Source organism: Lissotriton vulgaris, chromosome 3_1, assembly GCF_964263255.1.
Source record: "Lissotriton vulgaris chromosome 3_1, aLisVul1.2, whole genome shotgun sequence".
In the NCBI taxonomy this organism is placed as follows: Eukaryota; Metazoa; Chordata; class Amphibia; order Caudata; family Salamandridae; genus Lissotriton; species Lissotriton vulgaris.
Window position 1 is genome coordinate 1,035,691,717 of NC_141689.1, and position 20,433 is coordinate 1,035,712,149.

General features: G+C 45.7%; 2 protein-coding genes across 2 annotated transcripts in view; both read right to left on the bottom strand.

Moving 5' to 3' along the window:
* SYNPO2 (synaptopodin 2) overlaps positions 1 to 20,433 on the bottom strand; it is a 788,878-nt gene that overhangs the window by 325,148 nt on the left and 443,297 nt on the right. The gene's annotated exons all lie outside the window — the stretch shown is intronic.
* On the bottom strand, positions 14,852 to 18,573 carry LOC147727355 (uncharacterized). Its single transcript, XM_086963099.1, has 2 exons — positions 18,076 to 18,573; positions 14,852 to 17,772 (listed from the first exon to the last, which is right to left on the bottom strand). Exons 1-2 carry the CDS (start codon positions 18,500 to 18,502, stop codon positions 16,886 to 16,888), a joined length of 1,314 nt encoding a protein of 437 aa, XP_086819225.1. The 5' UTR covers positions 18,503 to 18,573; the 3' UTR covers positions 14,852 to 16,885.

Sequence of the window (20,433 nt, forward strand, 5' to 3'; positions counted from 1 at the left end):
AGGGGTAAATCCAATCTCATTGTGACTGGCAGCAGAGCAGTCGCCACTCCTCCCAGAACCTCTAATCCAGAGGGCGAATGGTGTAGTGATTTAGAGGTCGGTGAAGAGCTCTGGTGGGAGGAAAGCTGCTGCATGCCCAAGTTAGGGCTGGAGGAGATTTCCTGCCCTCTATCTGGGAATGGAGACTCCTCTGAAATCTACCCTGCACAGTTATGAATGTCTCTAAAGATCCCTCAGCTCTCCATAAGGTCCATGGTGTAGCCTACTTCTTGCTGCTTCAACCGGCACTCTGAAGAAGCCCATCTGGCGTGGCAGGCAGATCTGCCTAGCCGAAACACTTACACCACACAGATGGCCTGTGATAGGTCCCCAGACCTGGTGGACAGGAGGCTTGGAGGATATCTGGCTGGAGTGGTGCTTTTAGGAGCTATACACCCTGGCCTGTTCGTCAGCGCAGGCCAGATATTGTCAGACTGAATGGTCCATGGTTTCCTTATCTTTCGTTACAATTTATTGTTTCCAAATAAATGTGTTTAATGTAATACTCATTTCATTAAGTCGCTTTCTGATTACAGGGGCGTTATATGTGTAAAAGGGTTGGTTGGCAAAGACTTGCCTGGTTCAGAACAGATACTTGCGAAGAGACATTTTGATTTGATGGCACACTTTATCAAACCCCAGGAGAGTAAATGCAATCTGAAATCCGTGAACAGAGGGCCCTCAAATCAAATGGCCACTAATCCTGCCTGGATACTCCCAAGAGCCAATCCTTCACCAGTGGCACAGAATGAAGGCTCTTAGTGGGACTTGAAAATGAGCTATGACTTAACCCTGAAGCAGTGCAGGCATGTGTGACATCATGATGTAACTTCTCTATTATAGAATAGCAGTGTGGTCATAAGTGTACTCAGGGGGGGACAATACTGATGGGGTTTCTGCGTCCATGGGTGACTGCTCATATTTATTTTACTTCGATAGTGCTTAATTTGTGCTGATGTTTGCGAGCATTGAAAAGAGGAGGTCAAACTCGTGCCCCATTTGTGTTTGTAGACAGAGGTGCAACTGTTGTATAAGTTCACCGAATGCTTAGTTGCACTGTGCACACACACACTGCACAGAGTTCTGATCATTGTGCTTGAAATTTCATGTGCTGTAGCTCAAGCACCTGCAATGGGAAATCATGACGCACGTACAGTATACTCAGGACCTCTTTTACAAGATATTGAGACTGGGCAGTGCAGTAGGTCATTTTGCTGTGCTGACCTAAATCAAAAGAAAAGGGCAGGATAGTCCCATATGTATGAGATTTGGTGCATTCCTGTCCTCGTTCCCTGCTCAGGTGCACATATGTCTGCGTTATGCCAACGCACACACCCTTGCCCCATGGCGCAAGGGTGTCCGCATTGTTGTAATGATTGTTTTTGTGCAGCTTGGGACACCTTCCTGCACAGAAACAATCAATGAAGGCATTTTCCTCTATTTGTGCTGCACACATAGAAAGAGGAAAAAACGAGGAGAAATGTTTATTTCTCCTCATTATACCACCCCTGGGAGGCGCATGGTTTTGACGCATTCCCAGATTTATGCTATCTTGTAAATCTGGTAATGTGTCAAAATCCATGGGCATTTCTTGGGAACACCCATTGCAAAGCCCATTACATGCCTCCCTGACTCGATGTGAGGCAACGCATCGACTTGCGCTGCGTTGCCATACACCATATCTACGAGGTCATGAAAAGCCACGCACCCTGTATAGCCTCGTAGATAGGAATGAGAGGCCTGCGCCACCGGAACGTCATTAAAAGTGGCACTCCGGTAGCACAGGCCTCTTGAAAATGATGCCCTAAATATTTTACCCAAATATTTTTTCTCTGCGCTGCTGCTACTAGGGCAGTCGCACCACACAAGGCTTCATCCTTGTTCAGCATGCCCCTAACAGAGAAAGACGCTGGCCTGTCTTTCACTGGCTGATATTGAGTAAGGGCATGTCAGTCTGCCACTGCTACCTACGTGTGCGACTCCACCTTATCCTTATTGCAATGTGTGACTGGGTGTTTGAGATGGCCAGACATAAACTCGCAGGATTTAGCCTACTTTTACCTTTTCTACCTTGTGGATTAGCAAAGTGGCCTGTGCGCAGATCAGTGAACTGGTTTGGCCTTTTCTACCTACTCTGAAAATTCACTTACACCGTCTTATTCAGGCTGCATATGTAAGACTTCTGCATGAAACTGTGCCACCTGCACAGTCCCTCCCGACTCAGCAGACACGTGTCTTCCCAGAGCTCTGTAGTTCATCACTTCTGACAAGACTCATGGCTCAATTTAACTTAAGGGTTCCTGATTCCATGGCACTTGTCCTGCCCACTGTCGTCCTGGACTGGCACATTCCTAATTAATGATGTGTTGAACATAAATGGATTCTACAGTTGGACAAAAAAGTCACCCAGACAGCAGCCCTGCAGCATAATACACTCATCACCTCTCTCACATACCCATGGAAGTATCAAGTGACCCAGCCTTGAGTGCTGGTCCAGCTCATTTTCACTCCATCAGTCACCCACCCAATTTATATTGCAGTCACAGAGAATAAAGATGGCTCTAATAGTGTTAAGTGCAGGCGAGCAGAAGGGCCTTTAATTATGGGGTTTCAGCCTATGTGAAGATGTATAATAGTATCGTTTTAGACCCCGATAATGGTCGGCCCAAAAATGGGTGCTATATTTATCACACCCAATATATTGATAGACTGCCGGGATAGGATCAGTGCTTTATTTGTAAAATAATAGGTGCCGATGCTCAAAGCGCTGCTCAGACACCTGCGGCTGATGCTATAAAATGCCAGAGCGTGAAAAGCAAGGGTGCACATTCCCAAATCCACCTCAGGCCTCTTTAATTCACTGCCAGTCACTCCCTGCCATCCTATCTCACTCTTAAAGGTGTTGTCTTTCTCCCTTGTTGACAGATTTTCTGAGTTTCTTTTCCTCTGTGTTTTTGTTTTCCCTCTGTTTGCCCTCAGGAAATGTCTGATGTGGTAAAATAAGTGCAGTCCCCAAAAATAAGTGCCTTTGCCCCCCAGCAGGATCCACCGGCTCAAATTAAGCTCTGGATAGGAATTTATCTGGGGTGATAAAAAGCACATAGCTAGGCCTGCGTGGTGAACTTTGCTCCGTTCGCGGAGTTTGCATGGTTTTCTGCATTCTGCATAGCTTGCAGAGTGGAGAAAACTCTGCTTCGCGATGTGTAGCGGAGTATTTTCCCCGCTTGCGATCGTGAGCGGTAAGTTCGCAATTGCGAAAGGTAAGTTTGCAATCGCAAATGGTAAGTTTGCGAGCTGCTGCTCGGTTAGAATTTCTACCCGAGCGGCAGGACTACCAGCACAAACTGCAGTTCGCACTGCACTCCACCACTCGCGGAACTGGGCGAAGTATTTTTGTAACTTCGTGGAGTTCCGCGTAGCAAAACACTGCGAACTACGCCTAGGCCTGCACATAGCTACGAATAGAGCCCTGAAAATGGCGCACAACTTGGAGATTACTGCAGCGAAATCCTCATTTCCAGTTATATATTGAGCATCTTTTCTCCACTGAGTGTATGGGGTGTGTGGTGCATATCACACAACTTGTAACCGAGATGTGTGCAATAACATGATTTACCCTGCATTATGCAATAAATCAGCCGGCCATAATTGGGGCATAGACTTCTAATGAAAATATTTCACGGTCTTCCTTAGAAAAGTCAGGCTCCTGCAGCTTACTTCTTTGTGCAAAGGTCGGCAGTGGGCATAAAAGAGAAGGGCAGAGCCTGGATTCCGGGTCTCACGAGCACATTGTCAGATCTTGGCCAGTATAACCATCTACCTGAGTGACTTTGTCTGTCTGATTGAATCATAATAATCTGAAGGGTAGCCTTGTCAGTCCCAAGGCATGCAACTCACAAAAGGGTTAACATCTCCATGCTGGCTTAAAATGTTGATACTTGTGATGACAGAACAGGTTTGCACTCCAAAAATCGAGCAGGCTGGTAAAGTATTTTGCAATTAAAGAACCCGAAGACTGATTTCTTACATTTTTTTAACAGGCAAGAGAAAAAGCTCACAAGCATAAAAGACAAATTTAAAAAACGTCATATTATCATTGAAGATATAAAAATAATCTTTAAAAAAACGAGCACTAAATGCTTCCGCTTCTTTAGTAACATCCGTTTCACATAACTGCAAGGAAAGAGCCAACTACTTTGGCACATTCGCAGTTCCGGCAGACAGTGACAGCAATACAATTATGCAGTGTCTCCAGCTGCGTTCCACCCAGCAAGTATGTGTTATGGTTGTACAGAAGTTCATAAAAATGGAAGAACTGCCAGCCTGATCATCACATAAGCATTATACCTCATGCAACAATGTATAGACCCAGTTATAAAGCCTTTGCCCAAGTGTAGACTGCTGCCAAGTTCTACCCAACTTTTAAATATAAGGCAATAGTTTGTCCATTCTCTAATAATCACCCTCATAAAGGCGAGGTGGTCCTGGGTCAGGCGGAGGTGGGTGGGGAGGGAGTTCCATGTCTTGGGGGCGAGGTAGGAGAAGGACCGTCCCCCTGTGGTGGCTCTACGGATGCGGGGGACGGCGGCGAGGGCGAGGCTGGTCGATCGAAGCTAGAAGTTGAGGCGGCTGTTGAGGTATCCTGGTCCTTGGTTGTGCAGGGCTTTGTGTGCATGGGTGAGGAGACGGAAGGTGATTCTCTTGTTGACCGGGAGCCAGTGCAGATCTCTCAGGTGTCCGGAGATGTGGCTGCGACGGGGGATGTCCAGGATGAGTCGTGCAGAGGCGTTCTGGATCCGCTGGAGTCTCTTCTGGAGTTTGGCGGTGGTTCGGCGTAGAGGGTATTGCCGTAGTCCAGACGGCTGGTGATGAGGGCCTGGGTGACCGTCTTCCTGGTCTCGGTGGGGATCCACCGGAAGATCTTACGTAGCATGCGCAGGATGTTGAAGCACGACGAGGAGACTGCGTTGACTTGTCTGGTCATGGAGAGGGAGGAGTCCAGGATGAAGCCCAGGTTGCGTGCGTGGTCTGTTGGTTTGGGTGCGCTGCCTAGGGCGGGGGGCCACCAGGAGTCGTCCCAGGTGGAGGGCGATGATCCCAGGATGAGGACTTCCGTCTTATCTGAGTTCAGTTTCAGGCGGCTGTTCTTCATCCATTCGGCTACCTCTTTCATCCCTTCGTGAAGGTTGGCTCTGGCGGTGGCGGGTCGTTGGTAAGGGAGAGGATCAGCTGGGTGTCGTCGGCGTAGGAGATGATGTTGAGGTTGTGCTGGCGTGCAATGCCTGCGAGGGGGCTCATGTAGATGTTGAAGAGGGTTGGACTGAGCGAGGAGCCTTGAGGGACGCCGCAGATGACTTCGGTGGTTTCTGATCTGAACGGAGAGAGGCGGACTCTCTGTGTCCTTCCGGCGAGGAAGGAGATGATCCACTCCAGTGCCTTCTCTTGAACTCCGACGTTGCTTAGGCGTTGTACTAGGTCCAGCTATTTATCACTTAAGTGATAAATGGACAAGAGTATTGAGGGCCAAATAAGCTTTAAAACCAACAGCGGATTTGCCACAGTGCATGTGCTCCCTGCGCGTTCACAACCCAGCTACGTCACAAACCCCCATCTGTCTCTCAGTACCTCACACACTTCAAAGGGTCCGCTCCCCGCCCCCGCCTGCACTTAGCACTCTCCGACTTCCCCTCCCACCTCCCATGGTCGTTCTTCCCATTCATGCGCTCGTTACCATTTGCTCCCGAGCCGCATTTCTCCTCCTCCCCTAATCACAGCAATGCCAGGAGCTTGTTTTTGTTTTACACTTGTGGCAGGATGGCGTGCGCAGCCGGGACAATGGTGTCCTATTAAGCACAACCAGACCCTCTGTTTGCAGTTCTTCGGTGTCCGCAGTTGCTCTGTCATCACTGAACTGCATAGATCTAATTAGTAATGTATCAACTCCAGTGTTAAATTTTAACTGTTGTAGCTGAATGAACGGCTGAGACACCCATGGCGACATTCCTGCCCGTAGTCTGCAAGTTGCATGCATGTCACAACAGCAAGTGCTCAACCAACTGTACTGTTCCACTAGCTGTCTATGCAAGCACATCCCAAGCATGCCCTGGTCCAGTACTCGCAGGGACTGAACTCGGCAGATAAGGCTTTCCCTTCCGTCAACAAATGCCCACATTGTCAAATCACTCTTTTTTTGGCGCTGCTCGATAAAAGAGAAACTGATTGGTTTGAGGAGCGGTGAATATTTACTGTACTTCTCTGCACTCGGACCGCCGTTTGCTTTTCCTTTTCGCTTGGTGGTGGTGGACTTTCAAAGCTTTACTCGTGAAAGGGCCAGTGTCGTTTAATGAAAAACTATAAGCAGGTCTGCTGGAATTATGCGCAGGGATGGCTCAAATTATGCAGAGTTGACTAAATAATGTGGTGGGAAAAGTAAATCATGTGCTGTAATTGGATGTATGACGTTACAACGCATACTTTTACCACGCATGCCTTTACAACGCGGTTTTTACATCGCAAACCTTTACAACGCATAGCGTTTTGGGGTGCTGGATAGTGAAAAGTTACATTTTCTATTCCAACTCCAGTCCCCGTGGACACTAGGGAAGGTGTTGGATAGAAAATTAAACTTATTCCCTATCCTAGAGCGCCCCCCAGCGCAATGCGTTATAATGGTTTGCGTTGTAATGCCTGCGTTGTAATTGTAGTGCGTTGTAAAAGTTTCGTTGTGAAGGTTGTTCACCGCTGTAATTACCACCCGATTCGTTGATGTTAAAGGTAAGTTACAGCTTATCTTCTGTAATCACCCTTTTCTCGCAGCTCCGCTGATGTATACACTTCTTCACAGGTTCCAACAGCAGTTACCATCAAATTAAGACGCAAACCTTCAGCACAGCACATTAAACAGAGCATGCCACACACATCTCGCTTCTGACATGCTTACCATTATCACATTTGCAAATCAATGCTATTTTTAAACTTGTAAAGACCCGCAATATAGGTATTTTGTAAGGGATGGTCGACTGCATGCATTTGTGTTTGCTGCAGACATTGTTCATTTTAATATCGGAGAAATGAACCTTAAAATCCGGCTCAACTGGTAATAAAACAGGCCCACAAACTGCTTAAACTAGCCCCCGACTGATCTGTCTGACCAGTCTATCGGGCACTGCCTGATTGCACACACTCTCTCTCACACACACTCTCTCTCTCTCTCTCTCTCACACACACACACGGTCTCTCACACACACACTCTCTCTCTAACACACACACTCTCCTTCTCACACACACACACTCTCTCTCACACACACACTCTCTCTCTCACACACACACTCTCTCTCTCACACACACACACTCTCTTTCACACACACACTCTCTCTCACACACACTCTCTCACACACTCTCTCTCACACACACTCTCTCTCTCTCACACACACACACTCTCTCTCACACACAGTACAGCCTTCTACCGCTACCACTCTACCACTCTCTCGATCAACACTCTACCACTCTATGAGCCACCACTCTATGCACCACCACTCTATGCGCCACAACCCTATCCACCACTCTAACGCCCACACTCTAGCGCCCACACTCTCACACTCTAGCACCACCACTCTACCCGCCCACCACTTTACCCTCCAACTCCACCCTCAAAATCCACCATCCAAATCCACCATCCAAGCACTACTACACACTCCAAATACACCCTCCGACTACATTCTCCAACTCCACCACCCAACTCCACCCTCCAACTCAACACTCCAAATCCACACTCCAACTCCTTCCTCCAACTACAAATCCACCCTCCAAAAACACCATCCAACTCCACCCTCTAACTCCAACATCCAAATCCACCCGCAAACTACAACTACGAACTCCAACTCCGCCCTCAAAATCCAACTCCACCCTCAAAATCCAACTTGAACCCTCAAAATCCAACTCCACCCTCCAACTCCACCCTCCAACTCCATCCTCCATCACAACCCCTCAACGCCACAGCACCACTCAATGCCACAGCACCACTCAATGCCACATCACCACTCAATGCCACAGCACCACTCAGCGCACAGCATCCCTCAGCACCACTCAACGTCACAGCACCACTCAGCGCCACAGAATAACTCAGCGCCACAGAATTACTCAGCATCACTGAATGCCACAGCACCCCACAATGCCACAGCACCCCTCAATGCCACAGCACCACTCAATGCCACAGCACCACTCAATGCCACAGCACCACTCAGCGCACAGCATCCCTCAATGCCACAGCATCACTCAACGTCACAGCATTACTCAACGCAACAGCATTACTCAACGCAACAGCATCACTCAATGCCACAGCATCAATCAATGCCACAGCATTACTCAATGCCACAGCATCACTCAATGCCACATAATCATTCAACGCCACAGCATCACTCAGCACCACTGAAGGCCACAGCACCACTGAAGGCCACAGCATCCCTCAACACCACTGAACGCCACAGCATCATTCTGTGCAACCATTCATCAACAACTGGTTCTAATATGTTCTCTCAATGGTTCACGATTTATTACAAATGTCACAAAAAAGATGTTAATATTTCACTTCTGTTCTTGGATTTTCATCACAATAAAATACATTGAACATAATCTTCCCAAAAGTTATTTACAAAAGTTTAAGCTATTGCCATTATAAATTACAATAACTTTTATTTAAATATTAATTATTAAAAAAAATAAAACCAATTGTTATTTGTATGATCAATACATCTAAGTCATGTAAATACAATACATATTGCATTAGAAATGCTATAGGTGGGGGGCGTGGCTTACGCGCCGGCGTGTGATGGCGCTGCCCGGCTGAGCTCCGTGACGACGTGGGAGTCTTTCCTGGATTTCTGCTGCTATTCCACCTACCGACACCGGGAAAAGCTGGTTTTGCACGGCGGAACATGGTCCCCGTGCTTTGCGAGCAGCGGCCGCGTTTCAAATTGCCGCTTTGACGTCTTTTCGAGCTGCAGCTTCTGCTCCGAGTTAAGGGACGCGAGCGGCCGCCATTTTGTGCCGCCGCGCTCGCGTCCCGTTTTTTGGCGGTTCCAGCACTGTCCCTGCTCGTATCTTGCCGCCACAGGTCGCACTCAGACAAGGTATGTCATAACTATTGCGCATTATGTCTCCGCTGCATTTTTATGACCCTTGGCGCCAGACTCCTCCTCAGCTTCTCCATTGCTACTAGCTTTACTTCTCGGCGGCCATTTTGAGGGGATACCTGCGCACTTGATATCTATCTCCATTTCTGTCACCATTAACCCTCAGCTGCCCATCGCATAAACCATATGGTTTTCATTCCCCATGGACGCTATGCTGCTTTCTCCTCCACTTTCCTCCTGGTTGGCTTTTTGGCTGTGAATTCCTGATTTTTGCTGCCTCTTGACGCCTGTCATATAGATTGAAGTTAGTGCTTCTCCAGTGCTGCCTGATACCCCGCCCAGGACCTCTTTCAACAAGTACTCTCTGCATATTTACCTTCAGGGTCTCACAGCTTTTACTATTTGAATTGGCTTCTGTTCCTGCGGTCCTCCTAGTCTGCCCCTCTGTTGGCACCATGTCTCAGGACGCAGGTCATGCGAGAGCGTCTGTCACCGGAACAAAACCAAAACGCCTCAAGAATGACCCTCCGTCCCCAATTCGCACCTCTCAAAACCCGGTGCTGGACTCTATTTTAGAAGAGGTTCGTGGCTTACAACCTTTCATGGTGGCAACAAATGAGAAGCTCAAGCAGATTGAAGACAGATGGGTTGTCATGGAAAACAAAGTCCTACAACTGGAACAACGTATTAGTGATGTCCAGGATGTATCCACAAAAATTCCTCTTCTCGAAAAGGAGATACAACAGCTGAAACTTCACACTGAGGACCTTGAAAACCGTAACAGGCGGAACAACCTCCGTATTTATGGTGTACCGGAGTCCCTTGGGGAGGGCGACATGGTGACCTTCGTCCGCAAACTCCTATACGAGCTTTTGGGTCTTCAACCAGAATCTGTACCACTGAACATTCAACGTGCACACCGTCTGGTCGACCAATGTCTAACCCGACCAAACCCAGAGGTATCATCCTGTTGTTTCTGGAATTCACCGAATTGATGACTGTTCTCAAGGCTGCAAGAGCAAAACGTCGCCTCATATGGTCGGGCCACACCATCTACATATCCCAGGACCTCTCGAATGCTACAAATGCACGTCGCAAGGAATTCCTTAATCTGCGTCCTCGCATGAGGGATCTCAACATCCAATATGGAATTCTTCATCCTTGCCTCTGCAAAATAACCCACAATGGCCGTTCCCGTACCTTTGATGATCCTCAGAAGCTTCGAGATTATCTTCTCACCGTCTCTTCACCAACGATGGACACCAATGACTGAAACTAACTTTCTTCTACTTTTTGCAATCATTTTTCTAATGTCTTGACGACTGTTGTGGCCTTGTCCCGGTTTCTTTCCTGTCATGTTTTGCTAAACTTTCCCTTTTTATCGAATATATCTTGCTTATCTTCCCGCGTTTTCCTTGCTCTGCTGGATAGGCGCCCGCGTTGGCGTCTCCATGCTTCCGTTATTTGGATCTTCTCTTACTTCTCAGGTCTGGCGTCCTTGCCTTGACCTGTTTCTTAGCTGTTTCCTTCTCTTTTCCTCTTTTCTCTTTCTCTTCCTTTTCACAGGCCATTGCTGCATATTCCTTGCTCATTCATGTTCAGTTATCTTCTTTGTGTCCCCTCATGTCTTTCTTCTTGTAGTTTCTAGTGTTCCTCATGGTTATTTATACCTCGCTATATCGAATGTGATGTTCCTTCATATTTTGTTTTCCTATTTGTATCCGATTTGTATTGCTAACATGTTTGTCTTCCTTGTCTCTCCCCTTAGTTCCCTACCTGCAGTGTACTGGACCCAACTGTTACCCTCCTCCCTTACCTCCCATCATGTGTAACTTCGTATCGTGGAATGTTCGTGGTCTTGGCAACCCAGTTAAGCGTCAAAAGGTATTGTCCCACTTATCCAAATTGAATGCTCAGATTGCTTTTCTCCAAGAAACACATTGTACAGATGTCGAATCGCTGAAACTTAAGAGGGCTTGGGTGGGTCAAGTGGTGTTTTCTCCTGCGATTGATAAGAAAGGGGGTGTTGCTATTTTATTCCGTAAAGGTCTCGATGTTCAAATTTTATCCTCTCAATCGGATGATGAGGGTCGTTGGGTTATGTCAAAAGTGTCTATACAAAGCAAAACTATGGTGCTCCTCAATATCTATGGTCCTGTCCGTCCTGACCCTAAATTTTGGAATGATATTAAAATCCTCATTTCATCTATTGATTGCCCTAATGTTGTCATAGCTGGTGACCTTAACCAGTGGTTGGACCCATTCTCGGATAGACTATCCTCCTCCAAATTCCAGCCGGACAAGACTCACAAAGCTTTCCAATCTGCTATTGCCTCCCGTCCCCTGTTTGATGTGTGGAAAACATGTAATCCTGAGTCACTCGAATATACATTCTACTCTAATGTACATCATACCAGGTCCCGAATTGATTATATTCTAGTCAGTAAATCTCTTCTCCCTGCGATTCAGAAATCTGAAATTGGTTCCATTTTCCTTTCGGACCATGCACCTGTATATGCCACTTTTGACCTGTCCCATACTACCACCTCGTTCAATCGTTGGAAATTTAACACTTTTCTTCTCTCTGATTCGGTTTTCATGTCTAAAGTTAAAAGTTTCATCTCTGAGTTCTTCACCCTCAATTCACCCCAAGACACATCAGTTTCAAACAATTGGGATGCTTTTAAGGCTGCACTGCGAGGGTTTACCATTTCTTATGTTTCTAGGAAAAAGAAACTCAACAGGGACAAATACACCGCCCAACTCGCCAACATTAAGACCCTAGAACACTCTTACTTCTCTTCCAAGAACCCTGACGCCCTCCTTCTCCTTATTAAAGCCAAATCTGAACTTAATCAAATTGCCACGGTTGAAGCTTGCAACACCCTTTTAAAGATCAAATCCAAATTTCATGGGGGTCAAAATAAAGCGGGGAAAATGTTGGCTAATTATCTTAAAATTAAATCTGAACGCAAATCAATTGGCTCTATTCTTAATGAAGACACTAATACAAAGGTTTCCTCTGATGAAGATATTGCACAGGTCTTCCATAATTATTATAAACTCTTATATACAGATGATACACGTCCTGGAGATGAGGATCTCTCCCGTTTCTTCGAAGGCCTTTCCCCTCCTCCATCCCTTCCCACTGAATTTCAGCAATTAGAAGCTGACATTACCCCTCAGGAAATACTAAAGGCTATTACCTCCCTTAAGAAAGCGAAAGCCCCTGGTCCAGATGGTCTTCCTATCGAATTTTATGCCAACATGCATTCCATTTTTGTTCCTCACCTTTTACAACTTTTTAATTCCTTTATTGCAAATGCCAAAGCGTCGGGCTCATTTTTAGATGCCCTCATAATCATCATTCCCAAACCGGACAAAGACCATTCCCTATGTAAAAATTATCGCCCCATATCCCTTATTAATTACGACTGTAAAATTTTTGCCAAAATTTTAGCTGCCCGTCTGGAATCCCTTATACCTCTGCTAATCACGACCGATCAAGTTGGCTTCGTGAAAGGTAGACTTGCTGCAGACAATGCCTGTGTTTTTACCAATATTATCTCCCACAGTCACCGTTTCAAGGCCCCTCTAGCTGCCCTTTCACTAGACGCAGAGAAAGCGTTTGATCGAATTAATTGGAAATTCATGTTTAAGGCATTACACTGGTTTGGTTTTGGCCCCCACTTCCTTTCCTTGGTCAGACTCCTTTACTCTGCTCCCCGTGCCAGTGTATTTGTTAATAATCAATTCTCTAAGTTTTTCCCCTTATCTAGAGGGACAAGACAAGGCTGTCCTCTTTCCCCGTTACTCTTTATTCTTTGCCTTGAACCCTTCCTCATTAAAATCCGTTCTAACCCCCTCATCCAGGGATTCAAACAGTCCTCAATTGAGACAAAAATCTCGGCATATGCCGATGATGTGCTGGTCTACATGGCCAACCCTGTCTCATCCCTTCCCCCATTCTTAGAAGAGGTCCACCTATATTCATCTGTCTCTGGCTATAAACTTAATCTCTCCAAAACGGAAGTCCTTCCCCTTAACTCATCCTGTTACCAATTTATGTTTGATTCCACCGATTTTGCATGGTGTCCCTCCAAGATCAAATATCTGGGCATTTGGTTCTCCTCCACCCTGCGTGACACACTCAAACTGACCTTTACCTCCCTTACTCAAAAACTTCACTCCCTCCTGCAGACATGGTCTCCTCTTTTCCTTTCATGGTGGGGTCGCTTAGACACCATTAAAATGATGATTTCTCCACATATACTATATACTGTGTCCATGCTTCCTGTAAAAATTCCTAAATTGTACTTTAATAGGCTAAACTCCATCTGCTCTAAATTTTTGTGGAACAATAAGCGACCCCGAATTTCCTTACCAAAACTTATACGCCCTAAATCTGAAGGGGGTGTTCGCTTCCCTGATTTCCAATCATACCATTCGGCCTTTTTACTAAAACAAGCCTTTTCATTGGCGTTTGATTTTACTGATACCCCATTACCCAGATGGATTGCAGTTGAGAGATCCTTGTTAAAGGATTTCACTTTTCAACAATCCCTTTTTATGTCCAACTGCTCATTTTTGACGCATTACCCTATGTTGAAATATTCCCATACACTGCTACACAATATTTTCTCAAAAGACTCCTCGCCCTTACAAAATTTTCTTTCCTCCAGTATTTGGTATAACAAATATCTCAAATACAAGGGTAAATCTTTCTACTTCAAGTATTGGAAAGAAAAGGATATTATGTTTGTTTATCAATTCTTTTCGGATTCATCCATTATTTCATTTGATGAAATGCAAACTAACTTTGATTTATCTGTACAACATCGTAATGAATTTGATATTATTACCACTGCCATTATGTCTCACCTATCTACCCTCCCTATGTTTGATATCCTTCCCTCACTTACTCCTTCCACCCCTCTATACCCTTTGTTCACTCAACAAATACCCAAAGCTGCTCTGATTTATAAAATGTTATTAGAGAATGTTGGTCCTAGACCTAAAACTGTTAATGAAGTTGCTTGGGAAACTGATTTTTCTTTCTCATTATCTATTGATACTTGGGATCGATTATGGTCCAAATTGTTTAAGACTTCAGTTTCGGCCCGTATTACTCAATCACTTTTTTTATTTACCACAGAGCTCTGTTTACCCCTGTTAGCATTACCAAATTCTCCCCTTCCTCCTCACCTCTCTGTTGGTCCTGTTCATCTCACCCAGGCACGCTTAAACACCTCTTATTTGATTGCCCACGAGTTATCACCTTTTGGAAATCAGTTTGGAAATACTGTATGCGTATTTTTCATTTTTCTGAACCATTTTCATCGTTGCATATTTTTCTAGGTTCTATATCTGATGTTTTGGACTTACATTCTTATAATGCAAAACTGTTTGACTTATTCATTGCAACTGCATACAAAGTAATCCTGTCTTGCTGGAAGGATAACTCTAAACTGTCTGTGCAGACATGGTGGAATTTTGTGTGTGATGAGCATAGAATTGCTATTGCTTCTTCTACATCTGTCACCTTAAAAATTAAGTCTGATCTTACCTGGCTACCTTTCTCCACCTTCTTATCCTCTTCTCCCCCCCCTTAACCCCCCTTCCTCCCTTTCTCTTTCTCCTTTCCTCTTTTTCTCTTTCCTTCTTTTTCTTCTTTCCGTCTCTTTATGTTTTTCTTCAATTACATGATTTTACTTCCTCGTTTCTCTTTCTCTATATCTCAAAAAATTTCTTTCATGATTATTTCCTATTAACTTTGCATTATCTTATGTTGTAATATTATGATGTATCATTTTTCTTATGCTCAATAAAACTTTATTAAACAAAAAAAAAAAAAAGAAATGCTATAGGTGTCACGTTTGTGAAAGTTAAAACTGTTGGTATTGTAAATGACAAAGGGCCAGATGCATCAACCAAAATTGCGAGCGCAACTGGTGCGAATTACCAATTGCGATCGCAATGGAAAGAAACGGCATGCATGAAGAGAAATCGCTAGAAAAAGCAAATTCGCAAACGCAAAATTGCGAAATCGCTATATAATCGCAGAATCAAAGCCAAACCCCATTTGCGACTCGCAAGTAGCGAGAAACCAAGAAATTGCGATTAATATAGCGAAATCGCAATATCCAAATAGCGATTTCGCTATAAAATCGCATTTTCCCATGCATGTAATATCGCAAATTGCGATTCCGTCATTATTCGCTATTTAGCAAGAGCAGTTTACAGGGAATCACAATCAGGTGGTAAAAAAAAAAAAAAATTCCCACTCACCTGCCTGACATCAGAGGTGTATTTAAACACTCCCATGAGGCCCCAGTGGCCTTCCACAATGGCAGGACTCTACATATTTGCGAGGAGGAGAAGGATACTTGCAGCAGGCCAGGCCAGAAGGAGAATCCAGGATAGAATCTTCCGTCTGCGCATCACATTGTTAGGACAGACAGCCGAGCAAATTTATGATAAGTACAGGATGAATGCTGCTATGATACTGGACTTAATAGATGAATTGGACCCACTATTGCAGCGCCAAACACATAGGAGCCAGGCTATACCTACTCATGTCCAGGTGCTATGTAGCCTCCACCTCCTTGCCTCAGGTAGCTTCCAGGACATAGTGGCAGAAGCAGGAGGGGTATCACAGAGCTCCCTTTCGCGGTTCTTCAAATCCTTCCTGGCCGCCATGATGACTGTCATCAACAACCACATCTCCTTCCCCACAACCCCACAGGAATTGAGCCAAACAAAACAGGACTTCTACCAAGTAGCAAGGTTCCCACACGTGATTGGATGCATTGATTGCACCCACGTAGCCATATGTCCCCCTGCCGTGAATGAGTATATATTCTGCAACCGTAAAGCATATCACTCAATCAATGTTCAAGCAGTGTGCAATGCGGAAAACATCATCACCGACCTTGTCGCACAATACCCAGGAAGCACTCACGATTCATACATCTTCCGCCATAGCGGCTTGCACACACGTCTGCTCAGGGGAGATTTTGGCAATGGACACCTGCTAGGTAAGTGCAATACTATACACATCACTGACTTAGTCATGGCAATGCATAAGTGACTCTGACATCTTGCCTCTTACTCTGTAGGTGACAGTGCATACGCGGTGAGGCATTACATCTTGACTCCCTACCTGAACCCAGCCAGTCCACAACAACAGAGGTACAATGCAGCCCACATCAGGACACGTAACGTTATAGAACGGACATTTGGATTGCTCAAGAGTCGCTTTCGCATCCTGCATAAAACTGGAGGAGCTATGCTGTACCAACCGGAAACCTGCTGCAGGATAATTGCTGCATGTGCAATGTTGCACAACATAGCAACAAGGAGAGGCATCCCCATCGAGGAATCTGACACAGAGGGCAACCAGCCCCCAGCACAACCACGCCGTGCACATATTGCCAGTTCAGCGGAGGGACAGAGGAAACGTGCAGACATCACCCAGCATTATTTCTAAGGTATGTAACAATGACACACAACACTCATTTGCATTTGTAGGTTAACTATTTATTATCACGGCTGGCGGTATGGGGTGTCAATACAACCTGAAATGCTGTCCATTAGCACATTAACCCCATGCACCAATGGACAGAGGAGACACACTAAGGACTTGTCATGCAGTCACTAAGAATGTCTTGAACATGGTTACGTCACCATGAGGTCTAACACCCCTCCAATTTGTTTTACCGTCTCCTCCCTCTCACACCCAAATGTCTTTCTCCTGCTTCAGCATCTGCATTCGTAGATGCTGCGGGAGGTGCCTGCCTACGGCTACTGCTCCTCCTGACAGTGTTGAGTGGCGCACTGATGCTGCTCAGGCTGGAAGCCTCACTACCCTCTTCCCCTGTAACGTCGCCCTGAACACTAGTGCTAGCCTGCATCATCTCCACAGCTGTAGTAATTTGCCCCAGTGCCTTGGACACATCCCCACAACAATGGGCCATGTCAATCTGCATTCCCACAGACCGACGTGACAGGTGTGACACGCTAGTGCTTATCTTGGTGTTTGACTTGGTATAAGCCTCCATGCATGCGAGAAACTGCCGATGCCTCTTCCTCTGTGAATTGTGTCCCTCGTGCATCACACGTGCAACCTCCAGGAGGGCGTTGTTGGATTCCCTGTGAGCCTCCACTATGGCAGTTGTGAGCTCCCTCACACTGTCAGCCATTGCAGTGATGTTACTGTTCATTTTCGTCATCTGCAGGTCAATTGCTCCCATGTGCCTAGCTTGCACGCGCTGAACCCGCACCATCTGCGACTCCACGCCACCCCACTGACTGTGACTTCCTGCTTCCTGGGACAAAGTAGGGCTCCTTGGTCTGCGTCGTGATCCTGACCGGACATGTGCCTGCGGTGTTGGTGTGTGACTGGCACTTTCACGGCTTGTAGTAGGTGTGCTAGATGTATGCTGTTCTACCTCCATTGGCTGTAGTGGTGCAACTGTGGCCCTGCGTCTTGCTGGTGCCTTTCCTTTGGATGGTGGTGACACAGGTTTTGATGCCGCAGTCTCTTGATTGGGCTGTGTGCTCTCTTCAACATCACTGTCATCAGTGTTACCTTCAGCTGCATCTGTGATGTGAAACAGTGCTATGTTATATACATGTGTTTCAATAGTTCTACAACCTTAATAAAATGACACTTTTCTGTTATGACTGTCTCTCATCTATCACTGTACTGCTTATTATTAGCATTTGGGCTTACTGTGTTGGATTCCAACTGGCACATGGGTACTACTGACTACAAGTACCATGATGCATTGGGCTCCCTATGTTAAATGTGTGCAGGACTATTTTAGCTGTAATTTTAGCAGGTGAAATCACATTTGGGCACTATCAGTATGTGCTTTGTGCTGTTGATAGTCATGCATCTTACCTTGTGTGCTACAGGCTGCCCCAGATGTGTCCAGGATTGTCACTCCTACGACTGCTTCAGGATCAATAGTGCCCTCAATCATGTCCTCCTGGGGTGTGTTGTCTGGGACTGTTGGGCCTCCTCCTCCAGTCCCCTTTGCCTCCTTCAGCCTTTCAGCAACCTTCTCCTTTGCACGACTGCGCAGGTCGTACCAGCGCTTCTTGAGGTCATCAATGCTGCGGTGTGTGACCCCCACAGCATTCACCTTGTCCCTGATCCTGGTCCAGATTCTCCTCTTGTCTGCCTCTGGCACTTTAAGGGAGAGCTTGCCAAATAACTTTTCGTGGTTGTTTGCAACCTCTTCAATGAGGATGTCAAGTTCACCCTCACTGAATTTTATTTTGCGCTTCCTGGCCACTGCTCCCTCCTCTGTGGCTGGTTGGGACATGGCTGTCTCCACCAGTTAGCAACCTGCTGTTTGTTTGCTTCTGCTCTCACTCCCTGCACTCAGCTTCTGCCTCAGAGTTCAACTGTGCACAGGTGGCAGCATGGGCTGATTGACTTCCTGGTTGTGATGTCATCAGCCTGCTCCCAATGCGACTCTGTAGTTTTTCACGCTCCCGCTTTTAGCGAACTCGCTAATTGCGATATCGCATTTAGCGATTACGCAAATTGCGGGATCGCAAAATGCGCGATTGGAATTATTTTACTATTGCGATTACTTTACATGGAATCGCTAAAGTATTTAGCGATTTTTAGCGATTCCTTGATTTTTCGCTATCCACATCATGCATTGGCTATAGCGAGTCCTTATTTGCGATTCCTTAATAATCGCAATTAAGGATTCGCTATTTGTTTGCATGATGCATCTGGCCCAAAGCTATTAATTTCTCTAATTTCAAAACCAGCACATAAATAAAATATTTACAATACCAATACCTCAAACTTTCCTAATGCGAGACCTATTGCATTGCAAATGTTTGTTTCACTAGCTTTCCTTGCTTCATTAGGCCAATGATCGCCCGGTAATCTATGTTTTTTTTTAAAACACAGGGCCAAATTCATCATGGTTTTGTGCTGCCCTTGTCCCACGCAAGGTGACGCAGGGTGATGTAAACCTAGTATGAGCTTTACTAAGCCATGCAAGCCCACCAAGCATGGCCCTGTGTGACTTGGTAATTCTGGAGTAACACAGAGCAGCCCCATTAGAAAGAGGTAAAGGCCTCTGAGGATTGTTTGTGTGCAGGACGGTACCCCTTCCTGCAAACGCAGGCACCCTTTCACCACGGCGCAAGGGTTCCTGCATTGATGCAAGCCAGCACATTGTGCGCCAGCGCCAGCGCAAGGAGAGGACAGGAATGCTCCATATAATGTTAAATATGGTGCATTCCTGCCCTCTCCCTTTCATACGGTTTTGTGCAGCGCGGCAAGGTGTCTGGCTGCAAGGCGTGAAAGTATGATCTGACCCTTAGTCTGTTTCCAAAAAAGCGCACTTATGCATGCATGTTCATAATAACATTTAATTGACCATAAATGTCCATAACAGTCTACTGTAAACCTATGTGTAGGTTCACAAAGGGACCAGGCATTTCGGTTCAAATTCATCATCCCATATGTATGCCTGACATTGTGCACTAGGCCTGTTTGAAGACACAGCTTTATGGTCACTCTTCAGGTGTTCAGGTGACTTTCCATCATACAAATTTAATTTTGACTTGCCTTTGATCTCTTTTCTTGGAATAAGATAATTGAAAAGCTTTACAGTGGACCAAAACCCCTAGAGGATTTTCTCTCCCAAGTGGTTCTGTAAGGTTATGTGTTCACATATGCATTGTAGCAATAATGGGCCTCGTGCCTGTGTTAAAATAAGGGAACGTAATGTTCTGCTCTGTCTGCACCACTAGTATCTTTCAAGATTGACGTGGCTGTTACGCTATTTAATTGAACTTGGGCTGCATGTTTGCTGTGCTTATTGACTGTCCTAGGTAGTTGCAAATGTGGTAACACAAACCACCTGTTGGTGTTAGGGTGCTACTATGTGTAAGGCTTGTAAGACGTAAGCTGTATGCATTACAATAATAGAACAATCTCAGGCACCCTATCATTGTGATTTAGCACCTAATGACCTGAAACCTTCCAAGACCATATTCTGCCATCTCCATTTACAAACCAGACAAATTACTACAGCTAGGATAAATGCATTTGAGCCAGTGAATGGCTGCCATATATAGTAAGTATTTACCAATCGTTTGTGTGGTATACAGGAGAAAATGTGACCGCAAACTATCTACAACACAAATATCAACGCCAACAGAAGGCATGGATTACAAAATTCATAATATGCATGCAGTAGCTACACACCAACACATCAGCATTAGG